The following is a 26,043-nucleotide window of genomic DNA, read 5'->3' as shown; positions in this document are numbered from 1 at the left end:
CTGTGATAGAAGAACTAATATTTTCTCTTAAAAGTACACTTGGATCACATTGGTCCTTGTACTCTGGTTGCAAGTACTGCAGAAAGCCAGGTGTGAATTTTTGGTGGGTGATGACATTGCAATACATGCATATGACCTATATATTTTACTATATAGTTCTAGAAGGCACTTATCCTCTTTTGTTGAATAAACAATATACTTAAACCCATGAGATATAAGTTATGCCATACACTTTTAGAAATGTAAGAAATTTCTAAAATGTAAGAAATTATGATTCCCTTTTAAAGTTGGGAAGTTTTATATGTGTTCAAATGATGCTGCAATTGTTCAAAACATTTTCACCATTTTCCTTTTGAAATTGCCATCAGACCTGTAGCATATTCTTTTGGGTGTTCTCAGCACTGCCAAAAATTAACCAAGTTTGGTGCATAGGTGGATAATGAGGCTGAGTTAAAAATAAAATGTGACAATTACAAAGCCATAAGGAAAGATGGTGGTAGTGCTTATTGTGTGAATGAGTTAGAACCGGCTCTGAAGGCTGAAGGCAGTTCTGAAGATGAGTAAAACAGGGATTAACAATGCGAGGCTTTTCAGAGTAAGTGTGCGGTTTCATTAGGGTTCATCTGTAAGGTATAGTGTTCATTTAGGTATGTGTTCTAGTCACTTAAATAAAAAACATTCCAGTCACTTTATAGCCAAACTTCATGTGGCAGCATACTCACACATTTTTCCCTGGTCACATAAAGTCTGTCAGCAAGAGGAGAAGATGCTATTGTTGCTTTGAGTGTGGTGACGCGGGGCCTGCAAGTAGACCAGTTATTTGTGTTCTAAGCTGTAGGCATAGATACCATAAAAGCATTTATCTCTAATTCAAGATGTATTTATCTTCTGTTTCTAGTATAGTACTCATCAAAAATGTTTATAAAAAAGACTTAATTATGCAGGTGCAGTTGATTTACAGAGCAATCCTATTTATTGATTAAAATCATCTGTACACCTGTTAGCCTAAATTGGGGGAAATAAATCATCCTCAAAACATATTTTTAAAGTGATTATTTCTATTTTTGGTTATTTTAAAATTTTTAGGATATTTTTATGACCTGCCATTTCTTTTCAGTATGTGATATAAATTTAAATACTGGAGATATGAATAGTGATTAACTAGCCTAAATTATACCTATTATCAGTTTGGCTTATAAATTAAGTATGAATTGTTTTGATGTCAGACCCATCATTAAAATTGATGAAAAATAATATTTTTTCATCATTAAAAAATATTTTCTCAGATTTTTGCTAACAATGACTTGCTAATGTCTGAATTTTAATTGAATTTCAAAGAATATATATCTTCCCCATCTCAGGTAATTTGTTAAATGATATAAAGTATACCAAGTATACATGCTATATTCGCTTCTGTTGTCTTCCTCCCCCTGCCCACTGTCTTGTTCTGTAAATAATTCCTCAGTGTTCAAATTCTAGAATGTTCTCAGTCCTGATCTCTCTCGTATGCCAGATTGAGATGTCCCCTGCCGGCTGGTCTTGTTTTGATGAGTGAGTGTTCCTGGACAACACAAATTATCATCTACAAAGCTGAACTTGTTCTCTTTCCCTCTACTGTCCTCTGCGTTCTGCATTGCTTGGTGATCAACAACAATGATAAAAAAGCTACCATTATTGAGTTCTTGCTTCTTTTCAGATTCTATCCTGGGAAACCGATAGCCTATCTCATTCATTACTGCCACTATCTTCTCCGGTGTTCAGAAAAATTTTGCTTGTGACTTAGATTCCTCCCCTTTATTCTCCTCTCAGGTCTGTCTTCCTCCTACCCACCTCTAACTTTTGGTTTTGAAAGTTTTAAATTTACATGAAAGTTAAAAGAATACTACAACAGACACCAGTAAGCCCTTCATCTACACGTGACACTTTATCCCTCACTCTCTCTCATTCTCTCTTTCTCTTTCCGTGTGTATGTGTGTGTGTTTGTATATGTGTGTTTGTGTGTTTGTGTAGAGAATGACTTATGAGGAGTATATAAAAGAATTCTTATGGCTCATAGATGATAGACATTCTGGAAAACATGCAATGTTTGTTTAAATCAGAGGTCGGTAAACTTTTTCTGTAAAGGTCCAGATAATAACTACTTTAGAATTTGTGGGCCATGTGGTCTTTGTTGCAGCTACTCAACTGTTGCAGGGCTAAAGCAGCAATAGACAATCTATAATTAATAGGTGTGGCAGTGTCCCAATAAAACTTTATGGATGCTGAAATTTGGATTTCATATATTTTTACTTTTTATGGAAAAATATTATTATTGTTTTACTTTAAAAAATCATTTAGATAGGTAAACACCATTCTCAGCCTGTGGCCTGTACAAAAACAGGCATCAGGCTGAATTCAGTCTGTGTGCCATGGTTTGTCGATTCCTGGTTTAAATCGCAATGACTCCAAATTTCTTGAATTGGGCTAAATGAGTTAAATAGAAGATGTGTAAGAGTGAATAATTGCTTTGTTAAGGTTATATACTTGAGAGTCTTAAAAGTAGAACTTTAAAAAATAAATTTAAAACAGAATAGCTAAATTTATTATAACTCGTTAATCTTGGATCTTGTTTAAGGAGTTTAGTGACTAAAGCCCATAAAAGACCTTGCTAATTTCTAGAGAACAATTTAGAATAGGCAAAACAACAAAACTATACAAAATAACTTAAAATCCAAATTATTCATTTGTATCATGCCTTAAAATGGTACCATGCACTTTGAAGATGCAGTCTCTCCTCTGATGGCCACTTCCTCCCTCTGCCCCATCCCCCTGCTTTATTGAGGTATAATTGACATATGACATTGTGTAAGTTTAAGATATACAATGTGATGATTTGATATATGTATGTATTGCAAATTAACTCCCGCAAGAAGGTTAGTAATCACCTCACGTAATTACTATTTTTTTTTTTGTGGTAAGAACATTTGAGATTTTCTCTTTTAGCACCTTTTGAGTATATAATACACTATTGTTACCTATAGTCACCATGCTGTGCAATAGGTCCCTAATGATAGTCACTTTTATTAGATCTAACTTTTAGAGCTAAGGAATATTAGAGACTGAGGGATCGATAAGAATTAGACTGACAAAGAATGCCTTTTTGAGCTCAGACATTTTGGTCTCAATATATAATAGTAAATTTATGGAACGTGTACGATATTAGCAATATCTGATTATAATGTCTTCCATCTCAAAAGTTACTCCCCTAAACTCCATTGTAATGCAGTGCATTACAGTCATGAAAATTTATAAGACATAGATATTTATTTACAAATAAATATCCAGAACAATGTTCATGTTAAGTGAAAAAGGTAACGAAACTATATATTTTCTCATTTGAGGAGAAAAAAATAGGTAGAAATAAAAATAGATTTGGATGATTACATATGAAAACATTAAAATGGTATTCTATTGGCGATGGATTTATGGGCATTTATGCATCTTATATTTTCATTTTAATCTGTTTTTTTCCACATTGCAATTATATTTCATATTATAACGATTATTTTTATTAATAAACTGGAGGACTATCAAGTTTATTAATAAATTGGCTATTCTCTAGAATTTTTAGGATCATTTAAGATTGTCAGTACATTATGTTTTAAAAGCCTCAGATGCTATTTGATTTTATTAGGGATTAAAAAAAAATAAAATGTTGAAATTCCTCTGAACTTTTCTCACTTGCAATTGTTTTTCAGGGTGATGATGATGCTTACGTGTGTATTCATGAAGATCAGACTGTGCACATACAACCTTCTTACTTGACGGGGCGAAGTCACCCCGTGATGAACTCTAAGGTAGGTGTGAAAAGCTTGGGCACCTCTCCGTGGCCCATCCACTTCTGTTTATGTGGTCGACAGTGGCAAGGCTGGGCTGCCATAACATATATATATACACTTAATTAAATTATATAGATTTAAAGTGTGTAATATGATGTTTTGATATATATATATAGATATATATATGTGGTGAAATGATTGCTACCGTCAAGCTAATTAATGTATCTATCTCCTTACATAGTTATTATTTTTTTGTGTGTGGTGAGAGCACATGAGAAATATACTTTCAGCAAATTTCCAGTATTCAATACCATATTATTAGCCATAGTCATCACGCTGTGCATTAGACCTCTAGACTTATTCGTCCTACATAACTGCAGCTCTGTGCCCTTTGACTAACAATTCCTCTTTTCTGTGTTTTAGAAAGCACAAGATAAGTTTCTCTTGTAGGAAAAGATGAATTCCTGTTTGCATCATTTAAATTCTTTTTGTTGCATCTTACAAAAAGTATTTTATGCTAGAGTAATCGGGAGGATCACTTTGTGAATTATATAAATGTCTAACCACTATGCCGTAAACCTGAAACTAATATATAATAATAGTGTACATCAACACTAACTGAAAAACAAACAAACAAACAAAGGAACAAATAAATAAATAAATAAATGTTTTATGGTTTGTTAAGATGGTCAAAGCATCAACCCCCTTTCAGAAGCTTACAGACAGAATTTAAGAAGAGGCTTATGTTAGTGACACAAGGAATTTCTTGACTAATGAGAAAGAGTAGCACATGTGATAGAAACTGGTTCAGTACCTTGGGCAGCTGTCTTAAATGCCCTTTGTTGGCATCTGTGCCAAAGGTGGCCTATTTCTGGTAGAGAAGTATCTTTCTCACAGAGCAATTGATAAGCAAATGAGCTCTGAGTGAGGCCTACTGATATGTTATGTTCTCTGCATAGCTCTCCTATGGGGTTGACTCTCACAGGTTGGGACTTTTCCCAAGTTGCTTGTTGCATTTTGACCACTAGGTTCTTACTTGCTAATTGTTTCTTCAGTGGTTTTGATTGATTGTGTGTTAGTAGCTAGATGAAGTTAGTACATCTGCCAACGTTTCTAAACTGGTTAGAGGAATTGTGGGGTTTTGACTCAAAGTAAAAATAATATTTTTGCCAAGTGGGTAAAGGACAAACTGAGAGAAAATATTTCTTGTACTCTTCAAAGAGGAAGTGGAAAAACAATGACACTGCAGGCAAAACATGCACAGAGGACCTTAGAGAGAGGAAATTGAACAGGTCAGGATTTTGATCATTTCTTATTTTTAGCAAATCTTTGGATAATGCTGCAAAGACCCATTGTGTGTGTTTGTAGGATACTCTTGAGGATATGGCTTGGAGGTTGGAGGATGGTGTTATGCAGTGTTCTTTCAGAAGAAACATTACCCTTCCTGGAGATAAGAATAGATTTGATCTAAACACAAGCTACTACATATTTCTAGCAGATGGTGCAGCTGATGATGGTAAGTACTATATATTGATAAAAGCTGTCTTTTCAAGTTTTTTTGTTCTCTTCTTTGCTTTTCTGCTCTGTTTTAGAGGCACTACTGTAATTGCTCATTTTTAAGATATACATTTGTGGGTAAAGAGTTATCAAAACCTATTTCCATTTTTGCCTGACAATTTCACCTTAATTGACCTTCTAGCTTTGTTTCCCTGGAAACTAGATAAAGGTAGTGTCAACTATGTTATAAGGCAACATGCTTATGGTAAAAGTGATTCTTGGTTAGTAAACAGCATTTGGACCAGGAAGAACTATACATGCTTGGTAAGCCATATCTTTGGGATTCCCTGAGTGTAGTGACATTGGCAGATCCCTTGCAGGGACATTAAAGATTGTTGCAAGAGATATTGGCTCTTGTGGGATAATCTGTCCAATATGCATCTCATCTCCTTGGATCTGAGCTTTCCCCAGGAGGAGGGAAAGAGAATAACTGCTGGGTAACTGAGTAAGCTGCTACAGGACCTCCCATCAAGGGAGAGTACCTCACTGCGTCCTGTGGGTGTGCTGTGTTTCCTGACCCGCATATTCCTAAGTGACTCTGATGCCAACTGCAGCCTAAGGTGGTTTTATGCATTCAAATGTTTGGTTTAGGCTACCCTGGTGGATACTGCAACATATCAGTGAGAATAATTAGCTTTTGTTTAAGGTCTCGGCTAATGATGTTTTGAAGAACTGCAGGAAATGCCAAGGTAGTATTTAGTGCTTATCTCTCAGGAGATATTATTGCTCTCAAACTTTGAGCACATAGCCGACTTTGAAAGTGGTGAGAAGCTGGGCATATAGAGAGCTAGGGTCTGGAAGAACAGAAATGCGGCACAGGCAAAATTGTGAGAGGCCTCGAATATTCTACCACGTGGTTTAGATTTTATGCTGTAGGTAAAGTGGAGACACAAAAGGTTTTGAAGCAGGATAAAATATCTACTCAGTGAAAATTTAGAAACATTTGTAGATTTCGTTGTAGGTGATATGTATAGTTGTCTTAGTCAAATTATATATTCTTACTTGCAAATGTTACTTGAACATCATTTCTTATTTAAATGATAATAATGAATAAATATTAGTACTTAGTGAATGCCTATCACTAAGCACCATAGTTAAGTTTTCATTTTTAATCTTCATAAAAACTACACTAGGTAGATACTATTATTATCCTTATTTTATCTGTGAGGAAACTTAGAAAGGTTAAGTAATTTGCCCAGAAAAATAAATGGTAGAGTTGGAATTTGAACCCAAACTCTTTGACCTCAGATCCTAAGTATTCAATACTTTCAAACATGGAAAATATAGGAAATTAATTTTTAATAAAGAAAAGGTCAAATATTTGTGTTTTTAAATGGATACCACTAAAGTGCAGATAATTGTGTTATTGTTATTATTACTTATTAGACATTACATATGTCTCATTTATTTCACAGAGAGGCTTTGTAAATAGATCTTATATTGCCCACTTTAGAGATAAGGAAGCTGGAACCTGGAAATGCTAATAAATTGTTCAAAATCAAATGAATGGCAGAGTCAGGAAATAAACCCAGGTCTGTTCTAATTAGAAAAGTCACACCCTTTCCCCCACACCAAGCTGCTTTCTGGGTTCCCCGCATGTTATAGGTGCTTCGTCAATGACTGACAAATCGATTTCTTAAATTGCTATGGATTTTCACAGTTTGCTTTTATACTTTCAAAGTATTATACTTTAAAAGAAAAATGATTTTATTTAAATGAATGACTTCTGTTCTATAATTGGTTGTGTGTGTGTGTGTGTGTGTGTGTGTGTGTATGGTGTACAGCAGTGCCCAAAATTTCTTCTTAGTCAACATTGTAGAAATTGGAACATATTTTTTGATAGAAACAATGTTTTAAGTTATAGTTCTAATATTCCCTCAGAATAACCTAGTTCATGGATAATATGTATAAAGAATAGAGCATGTTTAATCTCCCTCTCCTGCTGGAGTTGCTGTCCTGATGGTCTGGCAGGGAGAATCTCTACCTTGTCTTTTCTGGTGTTTCTCAAAGTGTGGGGCTCGAACAACCTGCTTCAGAACCAATTGGAATGACTGTCAAAATGCTGATTCCTGAACTCCATCCTAGACCCACTGCGTCTCTGTTGGTGCCTGGAGCCTGCATTTGTAACAAGCATCCCAGGTGACTGTTCTGCATGCTGTGGGTTGATAACTTACTGTTCTCAGTCAGGGTTCTCCCAACTAAGGTGTACATGTTGTAAGGTAGTCCAAGGGATTCAGGGAACAATACTAGAACTTTCTAGTTACATTTATTTTATCTCATTAAAAAATTTCAATTTTAGTATATTTTACAATATTTATAATGTATTAACAAAAATATACATATGTCAGGGCACAGACTCATTTTTTAAAAACTGGTGTGGTACAAAGAAAAAGGCAAAACAAAGCAAAACTTCAAAAAAAGCCCCCCAAAACTAGACAGTACTGCTCCAGAGAATTCACTTTTCAGCAACCCTGGATTGGGAAACAAAGCACACTTATCACATAAGTCATTGTCTCTTCTGTGATATATGTATGTGGACCATTTGTAAGTTACATTCTGCTTAAAAGCAGTAAGACTTTGTGAGGTTTAAACCATTTTTCGAAGCAATCATATGATTTCCGTAACCCATTTAAATGTAAAATATACCCAGTTTCAGTAAAATACATTTAAAACATTTTAACTGCTGTCCCTTTCCCCCCGCTCCCTCCAAGAATGTCGACATCGTCCTACAGCGAGATAAGCAGTCATGTGAAATGCTGAGTGTTTGAGCCGAAATATAGAACTCATTTGGGTGAATAAATAATTCACAATTAGGAAATCTACCAATTTAAATAATTAACGAAGTAGAGACCCTTTTATCACATGACCTGTGATTTTAACAATTTAAGAATACCATAGGTCACATAATACTGTAGAGCTTTGTGCTAAACACGGACTCAACCTCCCTTAGAGCAGAACTTTAAAATTATAATGAAGCCATACAGTGAAACTGTAACATTATAATGGACTTCTGCCTTAATGAAGGTTAAGTTCATGCTTAGTCCATGGCTCTGCAGTGAATCAGAGTTTAAAAACATTGTCTCCCAGCTTAACTCTCAGGCCGTTGGGATTATGGTCTGGTTTCCATTCATCGCTACCATTCTACTAATGCAGTATTTTTAGATTCTTCAGTGACTTTCCTGTTATTTTCAATAGTTTTCTTTATTATTTTCTTTTTGTAGCTCCTGATAGTGTTTCTTCTTTACACTCTTTATTCTAGGTATTCATTACATGTAACTCTTCTCATTTTCTACTTTATTTCTGATCTCTGTTATAACAAGCCATGATAAAATAATATTTGCCAAATGAATACCCAGATGTCCCAACACCATTTTATTTCCACTGCTTCAAAAGCTTCTCTATCATACTAAAAATCTATCACTAAATCAAACTACTTCTAATTAATTCTTTCATCAGTCTATTTGTCTATTACTACACTGTTTGAAATGACTATAGCTTCATAATTTATTGTGAATTTTGATATAACATGATTTTCCTCCAGGCCTTCTTTTTCCAGAATTCTTGCCTCTTCGTTGTATATCTGTTCTAGATGAACTTTAGAAATGATTTGTCAAATTCCATTAAAAATCCTATTGGGATTATGATAGAAATTGCAATGAAATTTTAGGTTAATCTGGGGCATAATCGACATCTTTGCAAATGTGAGTTTTACTATCTGGGAATATATTAGGGTATTCCATTTACTCAGATCCTGTGGTTTTCTTCATATCTCTTGTAAGCCTTATACATTTTTTATTACTTTGTTCCTTATGTGTTTTATAAATTTCTAAAACAAGCTATTGTGAATGGGATTATTTTTCTTAGATTTTTAAAAACTTGTTGGTGTATAGGAAAGTTATCGATTTTTGAATGTTTAACTTGAATTTAGCCACCTAGTTTTCCAGTTGATTGTCTTGGATTATCTAGATAAACATCGAATCTTGTGCAATAGCTCTCATTTTCTTTCTTGTCTCATTGCATTGTTTACTTCTCTGAGAAAAATGAGAATGGCTGTGTTGATATGGCAAACATTCTTGTCATGTTCTTGATTTTGATGAGAGTGCTTCTGATATTCAGTGTTGTGTCATGTCTCTTGTATTTTTCTGAGTCTAGCTTTTATTCTGAGTCTGTCTTCTATTCCTAACTTTACAAAGAGTCTATGTGATGAGTGTGTGCTGAATTTCATCTAATGTCTTTCAAGAAGATATTGAGATGATATTTTATCATTACTTTTATAGATTTTTGAAAGATGAATAATCCTCACTTTCCTGGACTAAAACCATCGTTGGTCATGTTTTGCTATTCTTTTAATACACAGCTTATTTGAGTCACTAATATTTTATTTAAGTTTTTGCATTTATAATCATAAATGATTTTGATCTGTGGTTGTGGGATTGTGTGTGTTTGTGTGCATGTGCATGCCTGCCTAGTTTTAGCTTCGGGGTTATGCTAATCTATAGAATGAACTCTAGAAGAATTTAAATAAATAAAATTTTAAGTTAAAAATATTTTTTAACAGTGTGATAGAACTCAACCGCATAACAGTCTGAACCTTTAGGGATGGAAATATTTGACTAATTAAAAAAATTCTATTATATTGTTATTACTCTCCAGAGTTGCTGCTGCTACTTTGATCAATTTTTATAGTTCTGAATTTTCCCAACAATTCATCCATTTCATTTTGATTTTGAAATATTTTAACTGACTTAAAGTTTTATATAGCATTTTTGTATAGCTTTAAAGACTATCTTCCATATCAGCAGCTATTTTATTTCTAATTTTGTTTGCGATACTTCTTTTTATCTGTGGTCAGACTTACCATCAATTGATCTTATTGGCTTTTTACAGACTTGATTTTTCTGATTTTTAGACTTAACTAGTTTGATAATTTCTTACTTTTTAAAATCAGTCTTCCTTTCTGGTTCCCTACGTTATATTTTATTGGTTTAAATGCATCTTGAATTAAAGAATTACTTCAATGATTTAAGCCTTTTTTTTTTTTAAGGAAATACTTTAAGACGACAGAAACTTCTGAATAGTACCTTGATTGTATCGCAAGTGTCTTCATTGTTATTCGTTTTTAAGAAGACTTGTGATTTTAGTTTTGAGTTTTTATTTAATCCAAGTGTTACTTAGAAGAATAGTTTTCTAAATATCTAGGTGGAACATTTTTTTTCTAGCTTTTTGTTCCTAATTATTAGTTTTGTTGTATTTTGGGTAGATAATATAACTTGAATTCTGAAAAATTATTTATTTTGGGAATTGTTAGGATGTAGCCTGTGGTCTAATACTTATTTTTGTTTGAGACAAAGATTCATACATATCTGTCATATTAAATTTCTTAACTATTTTTATTCTTTTTGATATTTGCATTGTATTCTAAAAATAATATATGTTCCATAATTTATTTACTTATTCTCCTAATGATGGATATCTAGCTTGTTTAAACTTGTTTTGGCCATCATAAAAAAGTTTCTGTGAACATTCTTATACATATATCTTTGGGTAAAATATGAATATTTCTGTAGGATAGAATTCCAGAATGAACACACACACATATACTCACATATACGAACTAATTGGAATAATTAAATACATTCACAGGTTTAAATTTATCCAATAATAATATAATAATACATTTTCAATTTGTTTATATCACTGTTCTTTGGGATTTTGGTTTGTTAGTCAAACTCAGTTTTAAGCGACTGTATACCAAATAACAGCATCAAATGTTTTCCTTTGTCTTCTGCCCTTCCCGTTCACCCAGGCCCAATTTCTATTAGTTTAATCTAAGATTCCAGATTTTTAAAAAACATTTATTCTCTTTCAAGAATTATATTTAACATTTTCAAGGATTTGGATAATATTTACAGTAATTATTTTGACTTAGCATTCTTTAACTGGTCTCTTGCATACCACCAGTTTTTTTCAATCATAAGTTCTTCATTTCTAGTCCTCATTTTGATTTATCTCTTGGTTTGCTAAATTATTTTTTCCCCAATATCACGTGCCTTCGCCTGGATACTTATGAATGGCATATATATGAATGGCATCTCTGTTGATACTTATTTATTTTTTATTACCTTAAAAATTTTTTCTTTCCATGCTGTGCCACTGTCTTTTCATTCCTTCCCTCCTGAGGAAGTAATTCTTCTTCATTTTTTTTTAAAATTCAGGTCGAATTTATAAGCATTCCCAGCATCCTTTGATTACATATGAAAAACATGATGTGACAGACCATCCAAAGAATGTAGGAGGATCCCGTTCTTTACTCCTTCTGAAGGCTCATGGTAAGTTACATGTAAAATAGTACTACTACTTTGTGGAATAACCTTGCTTGATGACTCAGTGCTGGCTGGGGCAATGGTGGTGAACATGGTTTAGCAAATGTACATACATTTTCTATGTTTAAACATTAATACTTGTAGGTAGCAGTGTTTATCTTAATGACTGTTAATTTTTATTAGAAATGGAGAATAGGAATAATTCAGTGGATTTAAGCCTGCCGTACATTAAAATCACCAATGGAGCTTTTAAGACAATTATCATTTTAAAGAGTATCCTCATTGTTTCTAACTGTAGCCAGAGTTGAGTAGCACTGGACTAATTAATTTAACTTTTATGAGGCCTTAATTATGCCATTTATTAAAATAAATGCTAATAAAAGAGCAGTTTGTGATTTTGATTGTTTATCTGTAGGTGGGTTTCAAAGATGCAGTTTGTTGTTGAAGAACCGATCAATGTATGAGTGTATGTGGGTTTACTAAGTACTCAGTGCCATACTTAGGTATCATGTGCTTAAATGGTGAAAGGGAGAGCAGTAGCCCAAAAGAGGGCTCTAATGTGCTCTGGTTCTATGGATGAAGTAGATTCCATCTGAAAAGCAGCTCAGCTTACTGTTGAAAATATGGGATTTAAAAGTAGAGGAATAATGTAGTATATACAATCAATGTAAAATATTAATAAAAGGGGGAATTTTCCTTATTTGGTATATTTCCTTTAAATTCTTCAGTTATCCATTATAGTAGAGTTTCAATAAATGTTATCTTAGTTAAGCTTGAAAATAACTTTATTGTTGCTAATTTGTTTCTACTAGTAGAAACTGGAAAGTCGAAAGTAATTGAATTCAGAAATAATGTACCTATGCTTTCTTTGAATTGTTTTTTGGAGTGAGATGTGAGAAGATTCTGAGATAACTGCAGGCTGTGTTAGTATGAAGGTTGAGAGCACAGTTGCTCAAGCCAGAATGGGTTCAAATCTGAACTTTGTAACTTGAACGAGTTACTAAATTTCTCTATTGCCTTAGTTTCCCCTCTAGCAAAATTAGAGTAATGATTGTAACCACTTCATAGGATTGTTGTGAAGATCAATTAAATTAATACATGCAAAGTGCTCAGAGACAGTGCTGACACACAGGAGGAGCTATGGTAGTGTTAGCTATTAGAAGTAGTAGTGGTGGCGGAAAAGCAATGATACATAGGGTGTTTTTAGGCTATACTTCTATCAGTCGAATGTATTTCACTGGTTGTTTATATTTTCTGAGCACTTGGCTTGCTCATTTATAAATGGCTAAATTAGTTTGTGATGTTATCCATTGTATTTTCTTACTGGTAGGTGCCTTAATGTTTGTCGCATGGATGACTACTGTTAGCATAGGTGTAATCATTGCCCGGTTCTTCAAACCTGTTTGGTCAAAGGCTCTCTTTGGTGAATCAGCTTGGTTTCAGGTAGGTGGGAGAAAAAGTTGAATGCAATTTCCATATTATTTGAACATTGCAACATGGAAACATATGAAGTGTGTGATTCTTTCCTTTTTTTTTTTTTGAAGTTATAGTTGTCGTAGTTTTGGAATCCTAATAATTTCTTCTTTTCACCTGTTGGCTCCCTAACCAACTGAGAATAGATACAAAATATTTGGTGGAGATCAAAATAGAGACAGCTTTTTGAAGGATCAGGTTGGATTGGAGAATTTGCCAAGACCTTTGTAACAGACTTTGGGACTCAAATGATCTTGACTTACACGTCTAGTTACAGAAGGAGAGACTAGAAGAGCATTCACCCACTGCACCGAATACAGATGGGTCAAGGAAGGCAGGAGAGCAGAAGAAATAGTGGGTGCTTACTGTATTCCAAGCAGGGATCTGTCCTCTGTTTGAATGTCAGACTATCCTGAGCTCACCAGTCAGGATCATCTATCTCCTATGTGGGCAGGAAGAGAAACTAGAAGTATTTCTTTTCATGTTGCCCCTTTGCATGGGATTAGGAGGCAGTCTTTTAATAGAAACATGAACAAGGGTCAGTAAGTACCTCTCAAAACAAAGCAAAACAAACCTTATCTTTCATGTGTCATGGAGTATAGATATTTGCATAAGTAGTAGGTCAATGAATATGTGTTAAAATAGAATGTGCATGTTGCTTGTAGACAAATACTGCTTATTGGGACAATTTATGACTTTATAAGAGGATATTCTTGAAACTTGTTAGTCAAATAAATTTGTAGCTTTTAAGATTTACCTTATCTAACCTGTTTCTCACTATTGGCTGGTAGGGTCCATCTGTCTTATCTGTGATCTGCCTTGCTTCTCTTTCTCTCTCTCTCTCTCTCTCTCTCTCTCTCCACCACCTTCTCCCCCTACAAACACACACATATATGTGGATATTCCCAACTGGAAAACTCTTTATGTCTTCTCTCTATCAAGTAAAATCTTCCATTTCCTTTAAAACCATGTATATGGTGACTGTATGTCCTACTTTCTCTGGTATAGTCTTGGTGTGCACCAGTTTCCTGGCATAATCAATCAATAGAGCCCATTTTCACTTTCAATATCCTCATTTGGACAATGAATTATACATTTCCCATGTTTCTCTTATCTACTAGTTATATCCCAAGCTCCTCAGAGGACAGTATTTTTTGTTTCTTTGTTGTCTCCTTGTATGTGGTGTATAGCACTGTACTTGGTGGTAGAACTTAATAAATATCTTTGGAAGGAAACGATGGACTTGCCAAGTGGTTGTACTGTATATGAGATATAATGTCCTGCTGCTCTGTGCTGGTGAAATCTTGGCAGATGCTTTTGAATGATGAGAATGGCAGCTTAAATTTTTCTTTAAAGTTCAGTGGTATACTAAGATTTTGTTTTAACGGACCACAGATTTTGATTAGAAGTCAGTTGAATGCGTGCTGCCAGGGAATCTCATCTCATGATCTGTGTCCCGTAGTAACTAACGCCAACTCCCTTCTCTTCCTGAGTTCACTCTCTCCTCACTTTGTCATTTCACCCATGCAGGTGCATCGAATGCTCATGCTTACTACTTCTGCCCTCACCTGCATCGCTTTTGTTCTGCCTTTCATTTACAGAGGAGGCTGGAGTTGGGTAAATATATTTTAAACAGGATATTTTAATATAAATTCATTTTGATGTTAAAAGAGATTGCTGTTTTATTCTCAAATCATGGGTAAAAAGATATTTTTGCTCGTATCCCTCTTTCTTTTTTCTTTTTCTTTTTTTGAATTGTCTGATGAGTTTTTCACATGGTTGGGAGTCAGGAGATGGAGTAAATGTGTCAATGCAGATTACTTGGTATTGAAATGTATTTTTAGGTTGCATCAAATGTTATGTATCCTCTATATAGTTTAGTGAGTTTTCTCACCAGAGAGTGGTGAAAATTGAAAGTGTGATATCTAAGGAACGTGAACACTAGAGCTGGTTTTCTCTGACGGATACTGTGATTACCACTAAGCCAACATTAGTTGCATTCCTATACGACCAGCTGTGCTAAGTCTTCTACATGTGACAGATGAAGAAATGGAGGCTTATTCTTAAATGTTTACCTCCAGCTTGGACCTCACCCCTGGCTCGAGACTCACACTCAACTCAGGAACTCAACTTGCCTGTCTAAGACGTCTCAAAATTAACGTGTCCCAAATGGAATTTTGATCTTTCCTGCCAGTCCTGCTTCAGCTGCCGCCATCCCCATATCAGCTGTTGGCAGTTCAGTGGTATACTAAGGCTAAAGCCTTGGAATTATCCTTAATTCTGCTCTCTTGTACACCCCATATCAGGGCCATCAGGAAATCCCATTGGCTCTACATTTAAAATACAATACTCTCACCATCACTGATAGTACTGTGTGGGTTTGAGCCACCATCATCTTTTGCTTGGACTATTGCAGTGGGCACCTAATTGGTCTCTCCACTTCAACCCTTGCCCACGCACAGTCTGTTTTCCACCAAGAAGGCAGAGCGATATAAAAAGTTGTAAATCATATCATTCCTGGGTGTGCCCCAAATTGGTTTCTCTATTGCCTTTCAATTTTACTCAAAGTTAAAGTCCTTCTAACGACCTCCATGACTTGGCTCCCCGTTACTCTCTAAACTGATCTCCTCCTCTCTTTATAGCTCCTGTCATTCCACACTGGCCTGGTGCCAGGCATGCTCCTGCTTTATATATAGTCTTTGCAAAGATTCCTTCTGCCTTGGTCATACGTCCTCCACTCCTTCACCTCCTTCAATGCTCAAATAATAGCTTCTCAGAGAGCCCTGCTCTGCTCTGCTCTTCCCCCCAGCACTCTTTACTGTATGTCGTACCATATAATTTATTTATTATGGTTTTTCTTTCTTCTGCCTCTCCACACTAGTATCTAAGCTCTATGTAGGTTCACTAGTGTACCTTAAATACCCAGAACAGATTCTGATACAGAGGAGGTACTCAGTAAATATTTATTGAATGAACGAATAAATGAATAAATATAAAAATAAGTAATATACTAAAGTCAGAGCCTATACTTCCATTATATTCATCCGGTTTTTGAGCCAGTCAGAATTTGATATCAAAATTTAATATTTCAGTTTGGGCTGAACTCAGGGAAACACAGAGGTCTGAAAAAATAATTACCGTACATTGGGATGCTCGCTCCTGACATGTGGATATGGACTAGTCCTGGGTGGGCTGCAATCGGCTGTCCTGGCGTCGGTGGTCATCTAACATCCTGATGGGAGAGAGGCAGCATTCTGTACATGGATTCCACCACAACCATTTACACACTGTGTGGTCTTGGACACCTTCCTTGATGTCTCTGAACCTCAGTTCCTCCCCATGTTAAAGTGGGTTCTTCATAACCAACTGTGAAGCATCACAGTGGGCTATAGTGATATGTGTAGAGTATGCACCTGGTTTAAAGTAGATGCTCAGTGGATGGTGCATGTCATGTTGTCGTCGTCATCGTCGTTGTCATCATCATCATCACCATCATCATCAAATGTTTAAAACTATAGAAAAACATTAAGAATATATATATATATGTGTGTGTATTATTTTTACCTTGAAGATTTAAGTTGATGAGATTGAGACCATTAAAATGATGTACCTTTCTTTAGCATGCTGGTTGTCACCCATACCTTGGTTGTATAGTGATGATTTTAGCAGTTCTTCAGCCTCTGCTGGCAGCCTTCCGGCCACCATTGTATCACCAAAGGTACTTACAGCTTTTATAAATAAGTGTTGTTAATGTGGATATCATTAATTGGCGAAGTAGTCCCCTTTCAAGTTGAAACATTTTGTGTTTTATAAAATTCAGTGATAAATTCTATTTACTTAAAAGGCTTTAAAATGTATTTCAGATATATAATTCCTAGGTAATAGGGAAATTGTGTGTTTTTTATTCTCTTGGGAATTAATTGTAGTTCCATCACTTTGAAGAATACTGACTGCTCCTTTATTTTGGCAGAAGGGAATTGTTTAACTGGACTCATTGGGGTCTGGGAACAGCTGCTAGAATAATAGCAGGTAAGTAATTGTGTTGCCACTTATTCATATATAGTTGCTGGTTGCTCATATTGCAAGTTGTAATTTGGCTTAAATGATTTTTAGATGTATTAGTAATTGGAGTAATTGGTTATTGAGGAGAAATCAGCCTTAAACATTGAAATCCAGAAAGTAATTTCTAGAGGTAACTACTTAAGACATTATTTCAGTTTTAAGCATAAAGTTTTTAAAATGACTTTAAAATTCTCATTTTAAGACTTTTTTTTTAGCATTTGTTTTTGCAAGTAGAAGGAACTGTGCTGGCAGCCAACTATTTAAGTAGCTCAAGTTGAGGGTCATTTGTGAGTTGTGCTGAGTGGGCTGAGGAGTGGGGGTCCCAGCCCTCTGTCTCCAGGTGCTTTCTACGGGGATGGTGCCTTCCAGGGAAGGCTGCTTTGCAAAAGTCAGGCATGATTTTTCAATATATTGGATGCCTCATATAATAGAAGCCTAAGCTGGCACCTGCTCTTCTTACATTTCTACAGTCTGTGGGGTTCTTTGTGGAAAAGGGAGTACAGTCACCATTGACTCCACACTCTTCTCCCTTTCTACATTGCAGACTTATAACTTTTGGATAGTTTGGATGCCTCTTTTTTAACAATCGGTAGATCATAATTATAATTTCCCGTCTTGTCCTTTCTAGTCTAATAATAAGACTAGGGGGAAAAAAAGGCTAACTATTTGGTCTAAAATATTAATCAAATTCATCTGATAAACTCTTTTCATATGCTTTACTTGATATAATACACACACATATACACACACTCACAACTAACTCTCTTGGTGGTGACTGCATTTGAATATATATATTTTTCTTATCAACATAGTGGCAGCAATGTTCCTGGGAATTGATTTACCAGGATTGAATCTTCCTGGCTCATGGAAAACCTATGCAATGATTGGATTTGTAGCCTGGCATGTTGGAACTGAGGTTATTCTGGAGATACATGCTTACCGACTCTCTCGCAAAAGTAAGCCATGTTATGTAGAATAACTTTTATATAAACTATTGGAATATAATCAGTTTCTTAATACTGATGTTTGACTATTATATGATAGCTCACTAAACATTTCTATTGTGATTACTCAGTCAGTGGTAGAAATCGTGGCATTTTTCCCCCCTTTTTTATATTCATTAGTATTAGAAATAGTAAAATATAAGGGAAAGATTTTAGGTTTTAGGGTAGAAGTGTTCATTGTAAGTACTTTTTACTTTGCATGCTGGTCTCTCTTGGAGCCAGTGTTCACAGAGAATCCTGAATGCCTGGAGCTGAGAGAACCCTGATATAGAGGAGGAGGAGATGCCCAAAGTCAACACAGGGCAGAGCTACAGACAAATTATACCTATTTGACAAAATTACTGTGTACTATCACTTAGGCTGCCATATACGTCAGATATAACTAGTTAATTAGCAAGCTAGATAGGAAGGACTTACTGTGCCTGAGCTCTCCAGTGGCAAGATTCATTTTGGTCATATTTCCTGGCAGGGCACTATACCTATAGCTGTTAGAGGTAGAGAAAATAGTAGAGTATGGGTAACATTTTAAACTGGCTTGGATTCTGGGCCACGTGTCCTTTGTGTTCTATCTAGTTTTCAGCCCTCCTCACCAAATGATAAATAAAAGTGGTCTTCTAAAACAAAAGCTCTTGTCTAGTGTATATGCTGTGAATTCGGGAGCTTGCGAGGCTTTTAGGAGCTGAGTAGTAAATATCTGTCCTGCCATTTCCCCCCTGGCTTTACTGAAATATAAGAGACAGTCAGTTGCTCGTATTTACATCGTATAATTCAATGAGTTTTTTTTTTCAATTTTAGTTAGCATACAATAATATATTAGTTTCAGTTGTACGGCATAGTGATTAGAGATCTATATAACTCACAAAGTGATCACCCCACTAAATCTAGTATTCCTCTTCCCCTTACATATTTATTACAATGTTCTTAACTATTTTCCTTATGCTACCCGTTATATCTCCATGTCTATTCTGTAACTATCCATTTGTACTTATTAATCCCTTTGCCCTTTTTTGTCTTCACCTCCAACCTCCCTCCCGACTAGCAGCCCTCAAAATATTCTCTGTATCTATGAGTTTGTTTCCATTTTGTTGTTGTTGTTGTTTGGTTCTTTAGATTCCACATGTACATGAAATCGTGATATTTGTCTTTCTCTATGCGACTCATTTCATTCAGTGCAATACCCTGTAGGTCTGTCAAGGCAATATCTTTTTCCATCCTCTTCCTTTTAGTCTGTGTCTTTTAATCTGAAGTGAGTCTTTTATAGGTAACATATATTTTCTTATCCATTCAGCCACTCTATCTGTTGGTTGGAGCACTTAATTTTTTTCCATTTGAGGTACTTGGTGATAGGAATTTAGTTATTACCATTCTTTATTCCTGTTTTTGATACATGCTTTTCTTCCTAAAGAAGTCTCTCCAACATTTCCTGTAATACTGGCTTAGTGATGATAAATTCCTTTAGCTTATTTTTGTCTGGGAAGCTCTTTATCTGCTCTTTGACACTAAAATATAGCTTTGCTGGATAAAGTATTCTTGGTTGTAGATCCTGGGTTTTCATCACTTTGAATATTTTGTGCCAAGCCCTTCTGTCCTGCAAATTTTTTTTTGAGAATCAGCTGCTAGTCTTATGGGAGCTCTCTTGTAGGTAACTAATTACTTTTCTCTTGCTGCTTTTAAGATTCTCTCGTTGTTTAACCCTTGGCCTTTAAATTATGATGTGTCTTGGTGTGGGCCTCTTTGGGTTCATCTTTTTTAGACTCTCTGAGCTTCCTGGGGTTGTTAGTCTATTTCCTTCACCAGGTTAGGGAAGTTTTCCATTATTATTTCTTCAAATAGCTCTTCAACTTCTTGTTTTCCTTCAGGTAACCCTATGACATGGATGTTTTTACATTTAATTTTGTCCCATATGCTCCTTAAAATATCATTATAGTCTCGGCTTCTTTTTTCTTGCCATTCTGATTGAGTGTCCTTGGCTTCCCCATCCTCTATATTAGCGGTTCGATCCTCTTCTTCATCCACTCTGTTGATTCTCTCTAATGTCCTCTTCATCTCAGATAATGTGTTCTTCATTTCTGACTAGTTCCCTTTTATAATTTCCACTTCCATCTTTATGTTTTTTATCTGTTCTTTAAAGTTCTCACTGAGTTCATCTACACTTCCCATAATGAAGTCAAGCAATCTAACAGATGCAGAGTTTAAAACACTGGTTATATAGATGTTTTAAACTCTGCATCTGTTAGATTGCTTGACTTCATTATTCCTGGATCTCTGTTCTGTTCTCTCATATGGTTTCTGCTTCTTTGTCCTCTCATTTTGGCTGTCTTATGTGTCTGTTTCTATGTACTAAGCAAAGCTCCTAAGTCTCTTGGTCTTATTAGCATGGCTTTGTGTAGTAGGTGTCCAGTGGCACAGTCCAGAGGGGGGTTCAACTGCAGGCTGAGTATAGGCATGGCTTGTATCCCTCTGGGGCCACCTGTTAAGATCCAGCAAGCAATCCACAGATGTTGTGCTTATAGTTGCTTCAAAAGGCCACACCAGAAACTGAGGCCAGCTGCCACCAGAGTGGGTCTTGGGATTGGCTCAGTAAGGAGCACCCAACTCACTGAAAATACAACTGGATGTGGCCTGGGAGTGGCCATGATTTGAGGGAGGCAGAGTTTCAGGGAATCCTCTGGGCAGAGCGACCTCTGTTATCCAGTTTGATAATGTCTCTGCTAGCTATGGCTGCACTGTGTCCCCATACTGGGAGTGGGGAGGAACAATGGGTACTGCCAGCCCTTCTGCCCCGGAGAGAACGTTGCCTTCAGCCTTCACTCCATCAACTCAGTGACCACTGTAAGTCCCTGGTGCCTCCCAAGCAGCCCTTTAAGGGGCGTCTGCACCCACTGGCTGCCACTGCAGCAGCCTCTGTCCCACTCAGCCGCTCAGACTGGGCAGCCTTGTGTCTTCGTCCCTTCCTACCTCCAACTGTTGCAAGGTGATTTCTTATTTCTCTCCCTAGTTGCAGTGCTTTTGTTCATCTAGATCCCAGGTGATTTTGCTTGCTGTTTGCTCTGTGTTTCCATCCCAACTTTGATGTGGTTGTAAGAGGGGTGAACAAAGCCTCTATCATCTATGTCATTTTTAGATCCTCCCCCCTGTCCTGCCATTTTTGATTCTTGATAGAAATACATATGTGAAGCTTTTGATGGCCACCTAATTGTAGCTGGCTATTTAAAATACATATCTACTTAAAACTTGGATTGTTAGGACTTTGATATGGTGTTTATTGACTAGAAAAAGAGAGCGTATTTTAAGTCCCTTGACAAATGTATGCTATAGCCAGCTTGTCCCAATTTATGAGAGGCTTAAATACTCAGGAAGTTTGCAATATTTGGTAGCTTGAAATGGGAGAAAAAAACCCCGGAAATCAGCAAATGCTACAAATCAGAGCTTTTTTCTTTTTCTTTTTTTGAGAATTAGTTTACTTGTGTATCCACTGGCCTTATGAACTTATGTTTTTGTTTTTGACAGTTGAAATATTGGATGATGCTAGAATTCAGATACTTCAGTCATTTACTGTAGCTGAAGCAGAAGTAAGTCCTTCTTTTTTTATTAATTGACAAAAACCTTAATGACAGTAGTTTCTTTCATATGTCAATTTTTCTTTCAGGGTTATGCTTTTAAAAAGGCAGTGTTAGCAATTTACGTCTGTGGGAATGTGACTTTTCTCATCATGTTCTTATCCAATATCAACCATCTATGAGCAAGCAAAAACCTTGCTGTTACAGACCAGGTAATAATTATCATCAAGGCAAAGAAACTTGAAGCTGCACTGACTGCATGAATTCATATTCATGAATTCCAATTTGGAAGACCAGGTCATGTCCCTAGAGGAATTATGAAGTGTGGTCTTAAGAGAGCAATATTCAACAGGGTCCTATGGACTATAACGTGATGTCAAACCTTTATGTGCAATTCTGAGTCTTATGGAGAGGGTAGTACTTCCTGGAAGAGAAGTGACTCTGTTATGTCTACGCTGAGATTTTTAAGAATGTTAGCATTTAAGAAAATAAACAAGAGCCATTTGGAAAATAAAGGATGTCATTAGGATTAAAAGATTAAAGTAAATATATTTTGAGCTATAAAGGTGTTGTGGTACTTTAAAGGAAACATTTTTACTGGTTTATAACAATGGCGTTTCTTAGAACTTTTTGAGAAACTATGGTTTTTGGTCCAGTTTTTGGAATATCTCTTACTTTATGTATTTTGTTACTTCTTTGGTAAAAGTAGAAATGTGGCTGACTCTATTGTAGGTTTCGTTAACGTTTAAATATATTATGAATTATATAATTTCCATGAAATGAAAGTGTGCATCTTCTGCTTAAAAACTGCCATCAACAAAGCTAAAATGGCATTTTATATGTTAATTATTTTGACAATAAGATTTAAGTCCTATAGCCTTTGGAGATTGTAAACTTGCATTTCAAAAATAAAGCTCACCCTTGTGAACATGTCTCAGTTATTCTCTTTCCTTGGGGTAATAAAATAATATAGGTGGTTCTGTTCTGCTAGTTGTTCTCCATGCTCTAATGAATCAGAGTAAACGGTGTTATTTTCCCTCCTATTCTATTATCTCCTATTTGCTATGAGGACTTCTAGCCAGTGGGTGGCGCCATAATACCAAAGTACTGCTTTGTTCTGTGTCCTCTTGCTGTGATTCATTTTTAGTAGTACTTAGGTAATCATGGGATGCTATTTTCCTTAAAATCCACCAACTCTCAATCTTTATTTAAAAAAATTCTGCCTTTTTGGGGGATAAGGGTGGGTGTGCCGAGATTATTTGTAACAATTGTTTGGTATTTCCCTTTTTATTCCTCTGACCTTGTAACAAATGAACAGAATAATCTAAGGCAAAGGAAACAAGCAGAACTGGACATTCTTTAAATAAAAAGGTTTGGGGAGGCATATTTGATTTCTTTAGGTGCTCGGTCTGATTACATTATAGTTTCTGTTTGGCCCAACGACCTAATTTCTACCTGGTGTAAATAATAGCCTCGGCCATGTATCTTACATTTTTTACTGGGTATATGACATGGAAGTTTGTTTTTCTTTTTTATATTGGTGTTTATCTTAAGTAGCTTAGGGTTGATATGTGAATTTTCTGTTTTCATGTTTTATAAGTTCTAGTCTAAACTTTCCTTTCGAACGTATTTAAAAAAATTTTTTTTTTCAGTATAGAAAATTAAATGTATACTGAGATATTTTCCTCCAGTTTTCAATTACAAGGGGCTTAAAGATTAATCAGTTTATCTTGATAAATTATATTCTATATATGACAAGGAAAATTTCTTTTAAGGAGAGGATGGACTTCGGTGTGTTTGGTTTTTAAATATATGAACTTGCTGGATTTCCAGGGCTGAGGCTAAGATATTTTAACTTTTTCCATTTTCACTGATTCATCTGTTGGTACTATTTTGATATATCATCAGTTGATATCGAGTTGTCTGAAGAAGTCTTCATTATTTAATCTTAATAGACCAAACCTTTCCAATAATACAAAATTATGATTCTTCTGCTTATGAGTGGTTGATATCCACAAATTGAAAATGCCTATTCTTCATTTTTCCTCAATTTTTCTTTTTTGTTTTTGTAATAAAAAATCTGGGTGGTTTTCTTAAAACAAAATTTCTTTCGATAGGAGTGGTTGTTAAACAGAATGCCTTTATATCTTCAGCACTGTTGCCCCTAACAACGAGCAAAATTGTAAGTTTTCAGATGGATTCTTCTATAAAATAAAAATATGTTCTTTTTTTGGAAAAAAATGAAATGAATTCTAAAAAATTATGGTTGGGGTAGCATTTGTAACTGAGGCTTTTGGTTTTTATTATTTTCTGGTTCGTGCACATTTATCTCAAGGGCATAGTAGTTTATGGCATAAGTTATTGAATAAATGAATCAAATTCACTTTAGTGCTTGCTTGATTTTTATCAGGATTTTGACTCTAATGTGTGTTAAGTGATATTTATTCTTTCTACATCCTGCCCCAGTCCAGGATGTGTGGCAGTGGGAAAAGACAAATGCAGCAGATGCCAACTAGGAAGCTCTAGGGGCACATGTAGCCTTTGGCTGAAATTCTGTTTATCTGTATGCTCTGATGGAGCAGAGGAGAAAAACAGAACAAAGGTCTTTGTTTAAGATAATTCATTATAGATGGGAATGAAAAAAAGGCTTCTTGTAAGCTCTTTTCAAATCTGCTTGGGACATACACTGCCCCTATCCACATCCTGCTCTTCCCTTGCCCACCTCCTACTAGGCTCATCTCTGCACCCAGGTCACTGAATGCCCTTTCTGTTCCTCTCTTCCGGGCAAAAGCTAGTTTATCAAGTTTTGACTCCAAGATCATCCTTGTCCTTTGAGCCTTCTCTGACTCTCTCTCCCACATGGGTCTCTTCTTGTCTTGACCATCCTTCTAAATGAAGTGTTGATGGGCTGGGAGGCAGCTGATCCTGTAAATTAAAAAAGACACTGGGAGTTTAAGAGCGAAATTGGAAGACCTGAATATGCATGTTTGATTTACAAGCTCCATGTCTCAGGCAAGTTGCTTATCTTCTCTGAGACTCATTCCTTCATCTATAAAGCCTGTTCATAGGGCAATCGTAAGGTGCTTTGTACATGTTGATGACGTTGCTATTTGATTACAGTGTTAAACTTTAACAGATTTTGCATATAAAATGTGTATTTTTAATTTTATAAGAAATTTGATATTCGCCTTGAAGACATGTTCAGTGAGATAGCCAGACACACAAGGACAACTATTGTATGATTTTATTTATTTGAGATACCTAGACTACTCAACTTCATAGAGCTGGATGGTAGAATGGTGATTACCAGGGGCTGAGGGAGAGGGAAGAATGGGGAGTTTATTGCTGAGCGGGTTCTGGAGATTGATAGTAGTGATGCTTGCACAATACTGAATGTACTTAATGCACTGAGTTGTACACTTAAAAGTAGTTAAAATGGTAAATTTTGTGTTATGCGTATTTTACCACCATTAAACAAAACAAAAATAATTGATGTTCATAGCAACACTATTCACAACAGCCAGTGATGGAAGCAGATCATACATCCATCAAGAGAGGAATGGATAAACAAATTGTGGTACCTACATACAGGGGTGTATTATTCAGCCATAAAAAGGAATGAAGTACTGGTACAAGCTATAATGTGGATGAACCTTCAAAATATTATGCTAAGTGAAAGAAGTCAGACATAAAAGGTCACATATTATGATTCCATTTATATGAAATATCCAAAATAGGTAAATCCATAGATATAAGCAGAGTGGTGGTTTCCAGGGCCTTGGGGTGTAGGCAGCTGAGACTAGGAAGTAGTTGTATAATGGGTAATATTGTACTTTGTGGTGATGACAATATGCTGGAGGTGGAGATAGGTGGTAGTGGTACAAAACTGTGAATGTAAGGAATGCTACCGAATTGCCACTGTAAAACAGTTATTTTATATTATGTAAATTTCGTCTCAATAAAACAAATATTGGTTTTAATTACTGCTCTTGGATTATACCTTTGGGTGGAAAGATCTGGGGATTTTGCTGACTCTAAACTTGGTATCAGCTTAATTTCTTATTTTGTTATCAAACTAGCTAATGTGATTTTGTATTGTGCCTGGTCGTGTACCTCTGGCTTAGGGGAGAGAAAGTTCCTAAAGTTTGTGGAGCATACCTCTAGAAGTATCCCTTCTTCGCATAGTATCTTATTCACGCGTAAAAGAAATTGTATTGTATTCTGGGTTTCCTGTAAGGATCTAAAC

At 35.6% G+C, this 26,043-nt stretch overlaps 1 protein-coding gene across 2 annotated transcripts in view; it reads left to right on the top strand.

Moving 5' to 3' along the window:
* Positions 1–22,732, top strand: part of FRRS1 (ferric chelate reductase 1) — a 40,836-nt gene extending 18,104 nt beyond the window's left edge. For both annotated transcript variants that reach the window (XM_039869559.1, XM_039869560.1), the window contains exons 7-16: positions 3,738–3,836; positions 5,187–5,334; positions 11,591–11,704; positions 13,029–13,141; positions 14,702–14,788; positions 16,792–16,889; positions 17,142–17,200; positions 18,046–18,189; positions 21,748–21,809; positions 21,887–22,732. In XM_039869559.1, the coding sequence (XP_039725493.1) occupies positions 3,738–3,836; positions 5,187–5,334; positions 11,591–11,704; positions 13,029–13,141; positions 14,702–14,788; positions 16,792–16,889; positions 17,142–17,200; positions 18,046–18,189; positions 21,748–21,809; positions 21,887–21,979 (1,017 nt within the window). In that variant the 3' untranslated portion in view covers positions 21,980–22,732. The remainder of the gene's footprint in view (positions 1–3,737; positions 3,837–5,186; positions 5,335–11,590; positions 11,705–13,028; positions 13,142–14,701; positions 14,789–16,791; positions 16,890–17,141; positions 17,201–18,045; positions 18,190–21,747; positions 21,810–21,886) is intronic.
* The last annotated feature ends 3,311 nt before the right edge of the window (positions 22,733–26,043 follow it).

This window comes from Pteropus medius, unplaced genomic scaffold, assembly GCF_902729225.1.
Source record: "Pteropus medius unplaced genomic scaffold, Ma_sr-lr_union100, whole genome shotgun sequence".
Taxonomy (NCBI): Eukaryota; Metazoa; Chordata; class Mammalia; order Chiroptera; family Pteropodidae; genus Pteropus; species Pteropus medius.
The sequence above is the reverse complement of the archived record's forward strand: the minus strand, read 5'-3'. Positions and strand labels throughout refer to the sequence as shown.